The 17335-nt window shown below is 37.0% G+C and overlaps 1 protein-coding gene across 1 annotated transcript; it reads left to right on the forward strand.

Moving 5' to 3' along the window:
* The first annotated feature begins 16357 nt into the window (after positions 1-16357).
* Positions 16358-16808, forward strand: LOC149162859 (transcription factor MYB106-like). Its single transcript, XM_089435816.1, has 2 exons — positions 16358-16566; positions 16668-16808. The coding sequence occupies exons 1-2, from the start codon at positions 16434-16436 to the stop codon at positions 16790-16792; spliced, it is 258 nt and encodes an 85-aa protein (XP_089291942.1). The 5' UTR covers positions 16358-16433; the 3' UTR covers positions 16793-16808.
* The last annotated feature ends 527 nt before the right edge of the window (positions 16809-17335 follow it).

The following is a 17335-nucleotide window of genomic DNA, read 5'->3' on the forward strand; positions in this document are numbered from 1 at the left end:
TATATCTGGACGATATATTAGTTTATAGTTGATATAAGGAGGGGCACATGATACATCTGAATTATGTCTTACAAATGCTGCAGCAGGAGAAATTATTGTTGAATTTTAAGAAGTGTTCATTCATGAAAGAAGAGCTAGTGTACTTGGGTTTTGTTATTTCTGTTGAAGGGCTGAAGATGGATCCAGAGAATATCAAGGAAATTATGGAGTGGCCTTCACCCAAGAGTGTTTTTGAGGTAAGGAGATTTCATGGTCTTGCTAGCTTTTATAGAAAATTCATAAAGAATTTTAGTAAGGTTAATGCACCTACTATTGAGACCATAAAGAAGGATAAACAACCATTTAGATGGATTGTTGAAGCAGAGAATAATTTTTAGTTGTTAAAGAAGAAAATCACTGAAAAGCTTATTTTGGCTTTACCTAATTTTAACAAACCTTTTCAAGTGAAGTGTGATGCCAGTGGAGAAGCAATTGGAGGTGTTTCAAGCCAGGGAGATAGACCAATAGCCTATTTTAGTGAAAAGTTGAATGATTCAAAAAGGAAGTATTCTTCTTATGACAAGGAGTTCTACGCAGTTGTGAAATCATTAAAAAATGGAGGCATTATTTAATGTCAAAAGAATTTATCCTTTATTCAGATAACCATGCACTACAATTTATAATGCAATAGCTAAAGCTCAGCCAGAAACATGCTAAATGGGTAGAGTATGTTCAAGGTTTCCATTTTGTTTTGAAGCATATAAATGGGTAGTCAAACAAAGTTGCAGATGCCTTAAGTAGGAGGAATGTAATATTTCAAGAGAGTCAAATCCAAGTGTTGGGTTTTAATTTTCTTAAAGAATTGTATGAGACTGATTCATATTTTAAAGAGACATTTGAGGCTTGTAAAAATCCTGTTTTGGTGTACAAGAGTAGATGGTTGGATTACTTCTTACAATATGGACTGTGAGTTAAGAAAAATTAGCTGTGCATACCAAATTGTTCAATGAGGGAGACTTTAATCAAAGAAAAACATAGTGGAGGACTTGTAGGACATTTTGGCATAGAGAAGACTTATGAGCAGCTAAACAGATTTTATTTCTAGCTGAAAATGAAATCTAAAGTGGAGAAATATGTGAGAACTCGCAAAGTCTATCAACATGCAAAGGGAAGAAGCCAGAACAAAAGTTTTTATATCCCATTACCAATTCCAGATAGATCTTGGGATATGGTAAGTATGGATTTTGTTTTGGGCTTACCAAAGACTCAAAGAGTTAATGATTCAATTTTTGTTGTAGTGGACAGATTTTCAAGAATGGCACACTTTATTCCTTGTTATAAAACTAGTGATGCTTCTCACATTGCTAATTTGTTTCTTAAGGAGATTGTAAAATTGCATGGGTTGCCCAAAAATATTGTCTCATACAGGGATTCAAAATTTGTTGGAAATTTATGGAGGACACTATGGAAGAAGCTAGGAACTAAATTAAGTTTCAGTTCTACCTATCATCCACAAACTGATGGACAGACTGAAGTGGTGAACAAGAGTTTAGGAAATCTTTTAAGGAGCCTTACTACAGAACATCCAAAGTAATGGATCAAGTATTAGCACAAGCTAAATATGCATATAATGACTCACCTATTAGGAGTACAGGATAGAGTCCATTCCATATTGTTTACGGAATGCATCCAAGAGGAGTAGCTGAGTTAAGAAACTTGGGAAAAGAAGAGATGAGAAGTGCAGAGGGTGAGGACTTTGCTTCAGGAAATGCAGGCAATACATGAATGAGTGAAGCAGCAGCTTCAAGATAGCAACATCAAATACAAAACTAGAGCAAACATAATAAGAGAGGTGAACTTTGAATTTGGAGATCTGGTTTTAGCAAATCCCAGAAAGGAGAGGTTTCCAAAGGGAGAGTATAACAAACTGAAGTTCAAAAAATTAGACCGTGTAGAGTGTTCAGGAAATGTTTTGCAAATGCTTACGAGATTGAGTTACCCCGTGATGTTGGAATATCACCAACTATTAATGTTGCAAACCTGTACAAGAATGAAGGTGAAAATGCAGATGATACGACATAATATCAAGAGACCCAAGAGATTGACTGGGTAAAACAATTACCCAAAACAAAGAATTTACAGCTAGAAAAAATTCTGGACAAGAAGTGTTTAAGAAAACAAGGGGACAAGAGCACTTCTAGTATTTGGTAAAGTGGAAGGATCAACCAACCGCTAAAGCTACTTGGGTGACAAAAGATATGCTACAGAAACTGGGCAGTTCTATAGATGAACTCATGGAGAGGAGCCCATGAAGAATTTTGTCCTCAAGAGCCTGATGCAGGAGCATTTGACTTAGAGGGAAAAGTTCTTTAAACATATTCAAAAAATCCAAAAAAATCTAGGTTCCTTTAGCCATCAATTTCCATGCTTTCCTAGTTTAGGATAAAAATAGAATTAAGGATAAATCATGCAAAATCATCGCTTATGGATAGCTGTAACAAAGCTTTATGCTTTAAATCACTCTATGTCAAAGCATGCTTTTATAAAGGATAATGGCCGAGAAAGGCTTTATCTATTGATTATAAATAAAATGATGGGAGGCTCATAGTTAGAGGGGTTCTCAGAAGTATTATCCTTTGAAGAAACCTCTCTCTATGTATTTACATTGGTAGTTCTTTGTTAATTGATAATTATATGCGTGTATTAGTTCAAGTGCTTCTTCTAAGTTTGAATATGGATGAATTGGCCTTATTTTCCCATGAATGTTTATGCTGGAGCCTTTAAGATTACTTTTCCTTCATATCGTGAGCGTAAACTCTTAAATCATTGCATAGAGTTATGCAGTAAACTCTGTTTTACACAGAGAATTCACGAAAAAACCTTAGTCTGGATGTAGCTCTGGACTTGAAATTTTATCGATTCTAGCTCATACCGTATTGGGTCTGAACCTTTATCGCATCGCCTAATCACAAGTGGAGTGGAAAGGGTTGTGGAACTGCCGAGGTCTGAAACCCCGATAAGCTTGGACCCGAAATATTATATAGCGAGTTGGATAAATTTTCGGGTCTGCAAGGACTGTCGCATCGCACAGTTGAAGTGGGAGGAGTCTATGGTGTGGTATTTCGGAATCGCTGATAGTGATTTCTGATAGCCATGTGTTATCGCATCGGAGAAGGACCATTGGAAGGGGTCGACAATGTATATTGCGTATAACGCAATACTTTTAATATTACCGCGCCGATAGTGTAATTCCTTTGGAATTAACACGAAGATTGTTTGAATGCCGCGACTGTGGTTAAAAGTGCCAATAGTGTATTTTGCGTTGAAAACACAGGTTCCTCATTTTAAAGTGCCGAGAGTGTTTTTGCGTAATTCTTTTGGAATTACTGTCCCAATAGAGTCTAAGGCTTTGTGTAGCAACATCCTGCCGATAACAAGGATTGGGGTGATCAGAGGGAAAACCCATGTGGATGTAGATTACTAATATGCCAATAGATGCAGAAGGATAAATTCAACCAGATATTGAAGAAATTGTAGACAGATTTGAGAGGTTGTCCATATCGCCTGCACCTAGGCCACCATTAGTGGTATCAAAGCAGCCAACTAACATTGGATTGAATCTCAGAAGCAGGATAAGGAAAGTTACTATGGATTTTAGGTTTGGAAGAGGATGAGGACGTGGTGGAAGAGGATGACCTATTGAAAATGCTAAAGTGATGGAAGTTGTGCAACAGAAGCAAGCAAGATTGGATGCATTAACAACATGTAGGAGCATAGATGATGGAGATGTTAGTGAACCTGAGATTGAAGCTGCAGAGGAGGAAGATGTAGCAGTTACTCCTAAGATGAGGTTCTTTTAGTCGGTATTGAGATCCACGGTCAAGCCAAAGACCAAGGTATCAATATATGGACCACTGAATCCAAAAGAATTGATAGAGTGGATTAATGGCATGGAGAAATTCTTCGACTATGAAGAAACAGAAGATGAGAAGAAAGTGAAGTTTGTTGTCACCAAGTTAAAAGGCCATGTAGCGCTTTGGTGGGATGGTGTGCAGGCAAAAAGGAAGAGACTTGGAAAACAACCAATCAAGAATTGGAGCAGGATGGTAGCAAAGATAAGAGGTAAGTTTCTGCCAAGTAATTATCAGGAAACCTTGTTCAAAGAGATGAAAATCTTAGACAGAGGTCTTTGATAGTAAAAGAATACATAAAGGAATTCTACAAGGTAACAATAAGAGCTGGAGAAGCCCATGATATAGATGAAAAGGTGGCTAGATATTTGAATGGCCTTAGGATGGACATTCAAGATGAAATGAGTCTATTGTCTCCTAAAACAGTAGAGGAAGCTTATCAGATAGCACTGAAAGATGAAGAGAAACTCATGAGGAAGAAATCTGCCAGTGGGAGAGGTACTTTTCGAGGAAGGGGAAGTTAAGGTGGTAGAGGGAGATCTACAGCACCTAAAGATGGAGCTAGTAGCAACTCAACCTAGCATGCACCCATAGGAGGTGATGCAAGAGGCAAAGGGATTTTTTCTAGAGGAAGAGGAGGTAGAGGAAGAGGCATAGAAATAAGATGTTACAAATGTAACAAACTAGGACATAGAGATTTTGAGTGCCCAGAGAATGCATAAAAAAGTCAGAGGAATGCAATTGCTGCTCAAGCTAAGGGAGAGGCACCAGCAGTAGCAGTGACAGAAGAAGAAAATATACCAGAGAAAGGAGAATATTTGGTAATTAATAAAGTTTCTCTCAAGCCAGCAAAGGAGGTGGTTGAACCATCACAAAGAAAGACTCTATTCAGGATAGTGTGTAAAGTCTAAGGGAAATGTTTCCAGATGATCATTGATAGTGATAGCACTAATAATTTGGTCTCTACAGAAGTGGTGGAGAAATTGAAGCTGAAGACAATGAAACACCCAACACCTTACAAGGTGTCATGGTTGCAAAAGGGACATCAATTGTTAGTAAATGAATAGTGTGAAGTGGAATTTTAGGCGGGCAAGTATAAAGATAAAATTGTATGTGATGTGATGTCGATGGATGTGTGTCACATATTGCTTGGAAGCCCTTGGAAATATGACAGAGGAGCCATGCATGATGGGAAAAGAAACACTTACAAGTTTGGGAAGGATGGTGTCAATCATACGTTGCTGCCTCTACAAGAAGAAGATGTACCAGGAAAGAAGACTGATCTAAAATATCTGTTATTAGGAGGAAAGGAATACTTGAAGAAAATTGAAGAAAATGAGGTTAATTTTGCTATAATTTGCAAGCCTAAGGTAATGATGACTTCTACTAAATTTTCTGATTTACCCATTGAAATTCAAGAGATGTTGGAGAATATTGTGATATTATTGTTGATGATTTTCCAAATGAGTTGCCACCCATTAGAGGAATTAGCCATCATATAGATTTGATTCTTGGAGAGAGTCTACCTAATAAACAAGCCTATAGAATGACTCCTATTGAAAATGAAGAAGTTAGAAAGCAGGTGCAAGAATTGCTTGACAAAGGGATGATCAAAGAAATATTGAGTCCTTGTGCAGTACCAACAGTGTTGAGTCCAAAGAAAGGTGGAGGTTGGAGAATGTGTACAGATTCAAGAGCCATCAATAAAATCATATTCAAGTAGATTTCCATTACCAAGGATTGAGGATTTAATGGATTACTTGAGTGGAGAAAAGTATTTTTCGAAACTAGATCTTAAAAGTGGGTATCATTAAATAAGGATAAGAGAAGGGGATGAGTGGAAAACTGCTTTTAAGACAAATGAGGGATTATATGAGTGGAGATTAATTCCTTTTGGGTTATCCAATGCACCAATTACAAACTAAATCTTAAAAGTGGGTATCATTAAATAAGGATAAGGGAAGGGGATGAGTGGAAAACCGCTTTTAAGACAAATGAGGGATTACATGAGTGGAGAGTAATGCCTTTTGGGTTATCCAATGCACCAAGTACATTTATGAGACTCATGAATGAAGTTCTTAAAGAATTCATTGGTAAGTTTGTAATAGTATATTTGGACAATATATTAGTTTACAATAGGTCTAAGGAGGAGCATGTGAGATATCTAAATTATGTATTACAAAGGCTGCAGCAGGAGAAATTATTGCTGAATTTGAAGAAGTGTTCATTCATGAAAGAAGAGCTAGTGTACTTGGGTTTTGTTATTTTTGCTGAAGGGCTGAAGATGGATCCAGAGACGATCAAGGAAATTATGGAGTGGCCTTCACCCAAGAGTGTTTTTGAGGTAAGAAGTTTTCATGGCCTTGCTAGCTTTTATATAAAATTCAACAAGAATTTAGTAAGGTTAATCCACCTATTATTGAGACCATAAAGAAGGATAAACAACCATTTAGATGGACTACTGAAGAAGAGAATAATTTTCAGTTGTTAAAGAAGAAAATCACTGAAAAGCCTATTTTGGTTCCACCTAATTTTAGCAAACCTTTTCAAGTGAAGTGTCATGCCAGCGGAGAAGCAATTCGAGGTGTTTTAAGCCAGGAATATAGACCAATAGCTTATTTTAGTGAAAAGTTGAATGATTCAAAAAGGAAGTATTCTTCTTATGACAAGGAGTTCTACACATTTGTGCAGTCACTAAAAAAAATGGAGGCATTATTTAATGGCAAAAGAATTTATCCTTTATTCAGATAACCATGCACTATAGTTTATAATGCAACAACCAAAGCTCAGCCAGAAACATGCTAAGTGGGTAGAGTATCTTCAAGGTTTCCATTTTGTTTTGAATCATATAAATGGGCAGCCAAACAAAGTTGCAGATGCCTTAAGTAGGAGGAATGTATTATTTCAAGAGAGTCAAATCCAAGTGTTGGGTTTTGATTTTCTTAAAGAATTGTATGAGACTGATTCAGATTATAAAGAGGCGTTTGAGGCTTGTAAGAATCCTGTTTTGGTGGATAGGAGTAGATGGTTAGATTACTTCTTACAAGATGGACTGTTATTTAAGAAAAATCAACTGTGCATACCAAACTATTTAATGAGGGAGAATTTAATCAAAGAAAAACATACTGGAGGACTTGTAGGACATTTTGGCATAGAGAAGACTTATGGATCAGCTAAACAGATTTTATTTTTGGCCGAAAATGAAATATGAAGTGGAGAAGTATGTGATAACTCACAAAGTCTGTCAACATGCAAAGGGAAGAAGCCAAAACACAAGTTTGTATATCCCATTACCAATTCCAGATAGACCTTGGGATATGGTAAGTACGAATTTTGTTTTGGGCTTACCAAAGACTCAAAGAGGTAATGATTCAATTTTTGTTGTAGTGGAAAGATTTTAAAAAATGGCACACTTTATTTCCTGTTACAAAACTAGTGATGCTTCTCACATTGCTAATTTGTTTTTTAAGGAGATTGTAAGATTGCATGGGTTGCCCAAAAGTATTGTCTCAGACAGGGATTCCAAATTTGTTGGATATTTCTGGAGGAGACTATGGAAGAAGATGGGAACTAAATTAAGTTTCAGTTCTACCTATCATCCACAAACTGATGGATAGACTGAAGTGGTGAACAAGAGATTAGGTAAACTTTTAAGGAGCCTTACTGCAGAACATCCAAAGCAATGGGATCTAGTATTGGCACAAGATGAATATTCATATAATGACTCACCTAACAGGAGCACAGGACAGAGTCCATTCCATATTGTTTATGAAATGCATCCAAGAAGAGTAGTTGAGTTAAGAAAGTTGGGAAAAGAAGAGATGAGAAGTGCAGAGGGTGAAGACTTTGCTTCAGAAATGCAGGAAATACATGAATAAGTGAAGCAACAGCTGCAGGACAACAACATCAAATACACAACCAGAGTAGACATGAGAAGAAGAGAGGTGAACTTTTAAGTTGGAGATCTCATTTTAGCACATCTTAGAAAGGAGAGGTTTCCAAAGAGGGAGTATAACAAACTAAAGTTCAAAAAATTGGACCGTGCAGAGTGTTGAGGAGATTTTCTGCAAATGCCTACGAGATTGAGTTACCCCCTGATGTTGGAATATCACCAATTTTTAATGTTGCAGACCTGTACAAGTATGAAGGTGAAAATGAAAATGATACGGCACAAGATTAAGAGACCCAAGAGATTGATTGGGTAACACAGTTACCCACAACAAAGAATTTACAGGCAGAAAGAATTCTGGACAAGAAGGTGTTTAAGAACACAAGGGGACAAGAGTGCTTCAAGTATTTCGTAAAGTGGAAGGATTAGCCAAGCATTGAAGCTACTTGGGTTACAGAAGATATGCTATAGAAACTGGGCAGTTCTGTCGATGAACTCATGCAGAGGAGCCCATGAAGAATTTTGTCCTCAAGAGTCTAATGCAGGAGCATGTGACTTAGAGGGAAAAAGTCTTCAAACATATTCCAAAAATCCAAAAAAATCTGGGGTCCTTTAGCCAACAATTTCCATGCTTTCCTAGTTTAGGATAAAAATAGAATTAAGAATAAATCATGCAAAATCATCGCTTATGGATAGTTGTAACAAAGCTTTATGGTTTAAATCACTCTATGTAAAAGCATGCTTTTATAAAGGATAATGGTTGAGAAAGCCTTATCTATTGATTATAAATAAAATGACGGGAGGCTCATAGTTAGAGGGGTGCTCAAGAGTATTATCCTTTGAAGAAACCTCTCTCTATGTATTTACATTAATAGTTCTCTGTTAGCTAATTATATGCATGTATCAGTTCAGGCCCGAACCTTTATCTCATCACCTAATCACAAGTGGAGTGGAAAGGGCTATGGAATTGCTGAGGTCTGAAACTCCGATAAGCTTGGACCCGAAATATTATATAGCAAGTTGGATAAATTTTCGGGTCTGCAAGGATTGTCGCATCACACAGTTGAAGTGGGAGGAGCCTATGGTGTGGTCTTTTAGAATCGCCGATAGCGATTGTCGATAGCCACGTGTTATTGGATTGGAGAAGGAGTGTTGGAAGGGGTCAATAGTGTATATTGTTTATAACGCAATACTATGGTTAAAAGCGGTGATAGTGTATTTTGTTTCTTTGGAACAAAATTCTCGCCGATAGTGTCACACGGAATCAGTCAAGGGTGCGGACACAGCTGACCTTCCTAGAAGTCTAAGACATTCTAATGACAAACAAAACAAACTGGAGCTATCCTTCTCTAAACATACATTATGATATGAGAAATCAAGTGTTTCGTTCTTACCTCTGTCCAAACGCTGTTGTAGAAGTCCAAGCTTTGTTGATCCGGATGAGCTCCTCCCGTTCTCCAAAACCTGCAATCACCAACAGTCAAACAATTAAATAGCACCTGATTATAACATAAAACAAAGCATATTCAACATATAGACCAAGGAGTACATGAAATAACCCATTAACAACAAGCTATTGAGAAGAATGGACCAATTTGCATTAAAGGTAATCAAAAGGAACCATTACAACCTGAGCCTTGGTGTTGTGCAAGCTCCTTCCAGTGTCCACAAGAGTCTTCCTCTACTTTGACAAAGCTCACCCACTTCCAAATAGAACAAGTAAAGATGACAATCTCTCCTCACAAGCTTCTAAATGGGAGTCCTAATTCCTGCAGCATTTACCCTTAGAAATCTATAGCTTTCAACCTTTTTCCTTCTGGCTCAATGCCTCTTTTTATAGTGCTCAAGAGGAAGTTAATCAGGTCCACCATCAATGGGATAGTCCCCTCTTTGGATGGGATCACTCCCTTATTGATGGGATAAGTTCCTCTTTGATAAGAGTGCATGAACCATCTGGAGGCGCTCAATACTCATCCAAGAATCTTCTAGAATGCTCTAGAAATGACCACAAGTAAGTTTTTGAAGATAAAACTTGCGCATTTTAACCTTTTCAGAGGGACGCACCTGCCCCTTTAGATACAGAGCGTCCTTGGACGCAGACCTTATGAACAAAAGGTGCGTACCCGCAGGCAAGGCTTGAGAGAACCTGCGTACCCAGAGATAAACATGTTTTATAAAGACTTTCTCTCTTTCTTGGAGTTTGATATGAATAGTAGAGGCATAAGACTTGCTCAAAAGGGTAGTATGACTGTTGATTGAGCCATACCGACTGTAAATAGCCATGGTGACATTTTTTAGTGTAACAGATAGTGTATTTTGCGTTGAAAATGCAGGTTCCTCATTTTCAAAGTGTCGAGAGTGGTTTTGCGTAATTCTTTTGGAATTATAGTCCTGATAGAGTATAAGGCTGTATGTAGCAACTTCCTGCCGATGACAAGGATTGGGGTGATCAGAGGGAAAAGCCCATGTGGATGTAGATTACTAATACGCCAATAGATGTAGAAGTTGAAATTCAACTAGATATTGAAGAAATTGTAGCTAGATTTGAGAGGTTGTCCATATCGCCTGCACCCAGGCCACCAATTTCCCACTTTGACAAGGCCATGTTCGTAATGGGGTAATTCACCAGCTACTCTTAAAAAATATATATTGTTGCACTATTGTTGAAGCCTTTGTTTCTATAGTAGCTTGTTCCTTCGTGAACTCATCCATCATAACTACCTTCTCCTTCTATAGGTGAAGTTAAGGCTCTGCCACTAGTAGCTATGGAACATGATCTTAAACTAGTGCTTGATATCAATCTAGAGGATATGTATTTTCCTCTAGAACTAGATTTTCATCCTATATAAGTGAATATGTAGACTCTGTGGAGGAACATTTGAATGGTGGATCTATGGATACAGGTTGATGACCTAGGTAAAAAATAGGCATAAATAAGAGCATACACAACACTATGCAATAAGAGTGATATATTAATAAAAGTATTTGTTTTACAAAAAGTTGAATGGATTGGAGAGTGTAGTTAAATAGTGATAGGGGTGAAGATACAACCTTCTAGAGATAGGTAACTAGTATACAATCATAAATCGATACATTGTTGGCTAACATACAGGCTAGGATAGGACTGAATGATCCCACACAAATGGCAATGATGATTATAAATAGAGACGCTCATATAGCTACATTGGATACATAGTTAGCCTAGTGAAAGGAGAGGATGAGCACCTTAGAGGAGTCTTTTTTTGGCGAGAGATAGCTGGTTGAGGTGTTATAGGTGTAGAGTTTGGGAGGCCATAGACAGGTGACAGTGGCCTTAGTAGCACTAGTTATTGTGGAGATAGTTATTACCCCTATAAGGGCTTTTCTAACACCTATAAAAGGTATTATAAGGGCACAAGATGAGGAGGTTCTTAGGGTATCTCCGAAAGCTGATCACTAGTAAAACTATGTAGGCACCTAGACCTTTTGACAATATTATAAAAAATGGAAACACACAACTCTCCACTAAGCAATCTCAAGTCAATGTAGCCTCTAACCATCTCGCCAAATAATCATTTTTTATGATAATATACTTGGCCCCTAAATAGAACACTAAGATATGGATAAGGTCAATGCCACTCCACTCCCCAACACTAAAATAGCTCCCTAACCAAAATGTGTTGCAACTTCATTTACTATTGAGTAGATGGGCATCCCATATGTTAGAAAATGTCACACTATTAGTCTTCATTAAAAGAACAATTATTTTAGACCTTTACTTAGGAAATGGTACCTAGAAAGAAAAATAAACCCTTGGATAAACCTAACCAAGAAAGTGATTTGCACGAGCTCTTTGTTGATAAAGATAGAGATGGTTTCAAATCAATTTTAATGAATAAATCCCTCAAAATGATTTCAAATGAAGCTTTCTACCATTTGAAAAATAAAGTAGAAGATTTCCTTTTAAGTATGAGTGTCTTACCTCAGGCTATAATTCCCATAAATTACCTCTTTCTGTTGATTTTTTGTGTTTCACTAGCCGACCTCCTAGCCGGCCTAGAAGAATTATGGAGAATAAAAACAAAAAAATGGGTTTCATGTAGGCTCAAAATGGAGAATTCAACCCCACCATGAAAGTGTGTGTATTTCACCCATTCAACTTGTATGAAGTGACTAGAGTTTGGACTTGGTTTTTGGCACATATTTCTAGACAATTTCGAATTGTAAACCTTACTAAAAAATAGTTTCACCTAGAAGAAAATTTTTTGGGTTATATCCCAAGTTTTGGTTCCTAAAGAAAATTGTGTTGTCTCTATTGTCCGTCGTTGTCTCTTTATGATATTACTCTTTTCAATGCATTATTATTAAAAACATGTGTATAATTGCTCAATAATATCAATGGCATAATATAAACCATATGAATATGATTAGGTAGTAATTATCATATCAAAAGATTAGTTTCTACATTGAAACAAGAGAAAAGGAATTATAAGTTCTGAATTGGTATTGCCTCTTACTGTCAACAATCTTATTTTGGTGATTATCCTTATACACCTTGTAGTTTTTTTCCTAATGACCAAAATTTTTAAAAGAAGAAGTGACCAAGGAAAATAGTTTGATACTTGTTGGTATAAGCCTACCTTGATTGCCCTTTCACATAAAATGTAGTCACCTTCATTGCCCTTTCAAGTTTTACCATATGGATTGTTTGAAACCAAGGCTCAGATCTCCTCCTCCACTTGAATGGTACTGCCCATCATGCATGAAACCCAGAACAAATGCAAGCAGAAAAATGAAGAAGATTTGAACAGATTGTACTGTTTTTTTAGTAACTCCAAAACGGGAGAGTTTTCTTATTATGGGTCTAGTTTTAAGTTTGTGAACTTCATTTATTATGGGTCTAGTTTTAAGTTTGTTTTAAGTTTGTGAACTTCATTGACAGAGTTTGTATTTGAGTCCCACCAGCTCAAGATCAAAATTAAGATGCTCTGAGCAGTAACTGTGTTATGTTGAGTAATTGAGCTGGTAGATGGAATTCATTGAAATTTTCTATTTGGGTATTCAATAAATAATACTGTGGTGGTGTGTGATCTAATGTAGTGCATTTCCATTTTACTTGTTTCATTATTATGTGTTACATGTGATTCACATGAATTTTATTGATATAATGCAATGCATATTCATTTTACTTGTTTCATTACTGTGTGTTACATATGATTCACATGAATTTTATTGATAGGGTTTGTGTTTGGTGGAGGCATTTGTGTTCGAATTGAGATGCTATAATAAGTAACATAACAGTTCTTTTGACTAGATGATATACTAAATCCCATGGGCATCATAAGCAAGTTGATCATTTGATCAAGGAAATAACAGGATTTTTCTGAACAACCATCTTGGGAAAGATACAATGTATTTTTCTAACAAAAGTAAGTTGCATATTTTGTTTTTGGTCTGGTTTGAGTTTGGAATATTGAAATCTGTATTGAAGGTTGTTGGACCTCTTTTGTAATCCGATGAATGTTGTTCAACTTTTTTGATAACTTAAACTTTAGATCTGGTATTAGTACTCGGCTACTCTTCCAAGTTATGGAAGCTATGAAAAGACCATTAGATGGAAAGATGATTGATATACTGCATAAGCTCATTAAAATTGAGTTTTTAGTTTGTTTTTACGTAAATGACTACTATATCAACTTTAGAAAAATATCTCCCAAGTCTATCTTGGTAAACTAACTTTTCAAAATTACGAACTTTAAAGAAAGAGATATTGATATGTTTAACACATAAACCCAACCCCATAGGCCTCTAGACTCATCATTAGTAACCAAAATTAATTAATGTATGTCATATCCTATTTAGAGATCAAACATGCCAAGGAAATGTTCTTTGTGGTTTTTCAATGCATCTTTCATGATGTTTGAGTTAGAGTAGCTTTGTTAAATACTTAAATCTCTTTTTATTTTTGATTGATCATTGTTCAGACCTAAAGACCTATTAATATTTATTGAAAACATCATAATGTCTACTTGTAAACTAGCCACACAAAACATCTTCAAGAGAGTCAATTTTTTTGTAGATTACAGCTGTTTTTGATGGTAATTGACCCTTAATAAGTGTCATTATGGCATAAGGCTTTTGGTTTCCTCCCTCATCCTTGGTTATACCTTGATGCCCACTCTTGATTCACATTTAACTTGTTCATGGCGTTCATAACACACTTGAGGTGGTTGATCCCCCACAAAGGTCACATGTAGTGGTTTGAGGACTAATGCATGGTGCTTGAGCTTGAGAAGGATGGTTTAGAGAACACATGCTCTTGCTTTAGTCCCATGCATGGTGCTTGAGCTTGTGATGTATAGTTTAGGGAACAAATATTTTTGTTTCAATCCCCCACCTACGATTAGGGATTCAACATCTATCTATGATACCAAGGACCTCGTAATGGTTCCCATATACACTTTGAATACCAAAGACTTCCTAGTGAATGTTTTTATTGTGATTTTTGGGTGTTGTTCAGGGTTCTTTAGATTGATTAGTTTCAATTAGAGCTGAAGAAAATTCTCCCCCCTAACCATGATTATGCATTTGCACTAATTTATATTACACAAATTGTTTGTATTGCATTTTTTGGGTGTTGTTCATGGTTCTTTAGATTGATTATTTTCAGTTAGATCTTAAGAATATCATTTCACTCTAACCATGATTATGCATTTATACTAATTTACAATGCGCAAATTATATTCATGATATATTTATCCCTGTTAGAGACCAAGGATCCCTTGCATTCCCATCCCACATTTGTATCCAACATTCCACACCTTCCATTCTCATCCAACGGTTGTATCCTACATTACACACCTTCCATTCCCATCCCACATTTTTATCTTACATTTCACATTTTTTTTCCATGTGATTGTTGAAGCTTCTCTCAATCCTCCACATTTATGTGTCCTACATCACATCCCACTTTAATTTAGAATGAGAATGTGGAGGCACTTTCCTTACCCCTAATCTACTTCTCATCTCCAACCTTCCTTGTGAAGTTACTTCATATTATAAATGGTTGCACCCTACAACATGTGGAATTTCATTCAAAGCATGGTAGAATCGATGGTTAGATGATAATGTCCATATGTATCCTTAACATTTTCAAAAGGATGTACTATGAGATCCAATGGATTTATCATTTTTAAGGGATAATTAAGAACTTAATTATGCATGAGTTTTTTTCCAGATTTCGAAAATGTACATAATTGTGACTAAAATGAAATGTTGCCCAAAAAAGGGCTATAGCTTTTTTGTGGACTCACTGTCAACTCATTGACCCTAAATAACAAAGGTTACTACTAAACTACTTCTTATGAGTGGAATTTTGAATGCAAGAAGAAAATTGAAAGGAAAAAAAAAACTTTGGACTATAGGGTTGGCAAAAGATAATTGTATGGCATAGGTATCTAATTTCAAAGAGGAAGTACATTAGTTGGCCAGGCAATTTGATGTTAAACACAAATTAGTAAATGTAAAGGAGAAAAAAAAGTATTTATGCCTCTCACTACTTTGTCATTCAAAATAATACTTTTACTCCTAAACCACACGATTTTTTTTTAGAAATTTACAAATTGACCTTTTCTTAAGCAGATGGAAGTGAAAACAACATGTTGAAGAAGTAGATTTCATGAACTACAGTAAACAAAATTCCAAAAAATACCAAATTGAAGTCAATAAATTGGCCAAACCATATCAAATGTTGGATTGGATTTTTGTTTGAATAATTTGTAGGTACCCTACGATGCTCTATATATCATGTATTATACTTTGCATGAAAATATGGTTCTCAAATAGGATAAACTCTGAAATGAAATTTGTCACCGATTTGCAAATTTCATGAAAACCCAAAATGTTTTCAATAAGAACATGGTTTTCAAATAGGATAAACTTTGAAATGAAATTACGCACCAATTTGCAAATTTCATGAATACCCAAAGTCTTTTCATGTCTTCATACTTGGCCTATGCATTTGTTTGTGTGATCCAATGTTGGTTGTTGTAATGAGACCTTTCTTTTCATTTTATATTCTTATTAGTCCCTGCCATCTGGCATCCGGCAGGGACTATAGTAATCGATATGACCCCTACTTAGCATTACTTCACCCCTTTGCTTCTCTGTTATACGGCGGTTATATCAAGGTTAGATCAAAGTTTCAAGGCTGTCTGCCCTCCTCGCCAGGATGCCGAAGGACTGCCATCTTATTTGGCCTCTTCCCGAGGTGGGAGAGGCCAAAACTTAGGCTATTTCGGAAATTTGCGACCTGTTCATTATCGTTAACCGTCACGGTTTGGTATTAATGTTAACATTAATTCGTTTGCAGGATATGCTAACGGGTAACGGGTGCTTTGTTTTGGTTGCAAGGTATGCTGAGCTTTGATGTTAACGGGTGTTGGTGCTGCAGGTGTGCAGGTGTCCGTGCATGCAGGGGCTGTGCGTGCTACATGGACAGCAGCTGTGTAGTTTGTGCATGCAGGGGCTGTGCGTGCTACATGGACAACAGCTGTGTAGTTTGATGTCGCCGCTTATTTATTCTATGCACGCACCACTCCATTGCTCATTCGCCTCTGCCAGGCTCCGGGACTGTGAAACTTCTTTTTGTTCTTTCAGTTCTTTAAATTTGAAGCATGGGCCGTGCACCGTGCTGCGACAAAGCTGGAGTGAAGAGAGGGCCCTGGACTCCCGAAGAAGACAAGAAGCTGCTGGCATACATCGAGCAACACGGCCTTGGCAACTGGAGATCCGTTCCAGTCAATGCAGGTAACGACTTCTGTGCATAGATCTGTGTTAGCGTTCAATTCCCTGTAACAGAAGGATGTTTCACAAATTTGCTCGTGGGGCTTTATTTTGTTGTATTGCAGGTCTGCAACGGTGTGGAAAAAGCTGCCGCTTGCGGTGGACGAATTATCTCAGACCGAATTCAGCCTGCAAGAAGAGCAGACCATTATCCAGCTGCACGCTGCACAATCAGACATACATGAGGTAGGTGGAATAAATAACCTTAATTATAACTATCTGATTCCAAAATATTCTTAACATCTAAGATCAAAATAAATTCAATAAACCCAGATAATCTAAACAAAATTCCACTTGTTTTCAGGACAAATATATGTAAAATGTTACCTTGGTGGCTTCTCTGAGTTTGCGAAGTTTTTTGCTGGACTGGAGCTTTGTGAGAGCCCTGGTAAGTGCTCCTACGGGCGGCGCAGCTCCGTCTAGTGTGGCAGTTGGCAGCGAAACTTGCGAATTATTCATAGCCTCGTAAGCTTGTCCTGCTATCATGGCTCCATCCCCAATCACGGCCACCACATGGTTTTTTTTTCTTCAGTAAATCTCTCCCAACTGCCATACCTGAAAACCCATATAATTCTTGTAACCAACTGTTCATTCCAGCCCCAAATACCTGTCCAGCGGAGATACTGGTAGAACTATGTCCAGCGCCAAAAGCATCGTATTTGCTTTCGTCCCGTTTGGGAAATCCGGCCAAACCAGAGGTCTGTCTGATTGTATGCATTTTGGATCTTCTCCT

This window comes from Pinus tabuliformis, chromosome 5_2, assembly GCF_031772625.1.
Source record: "Pinus tabuliformis cultivar Carrire ecotype Pingquan chromosome 5_2, CPIR1, whole genome shotgun sequence".
In the NCBI taxonomy this organism is placed as follows: Eukaryota; Viridiplantae; Streptophyta; class Pinopsida; order Pinales; family Pinaceae; genus Pinus; species Pinus tabuliformis.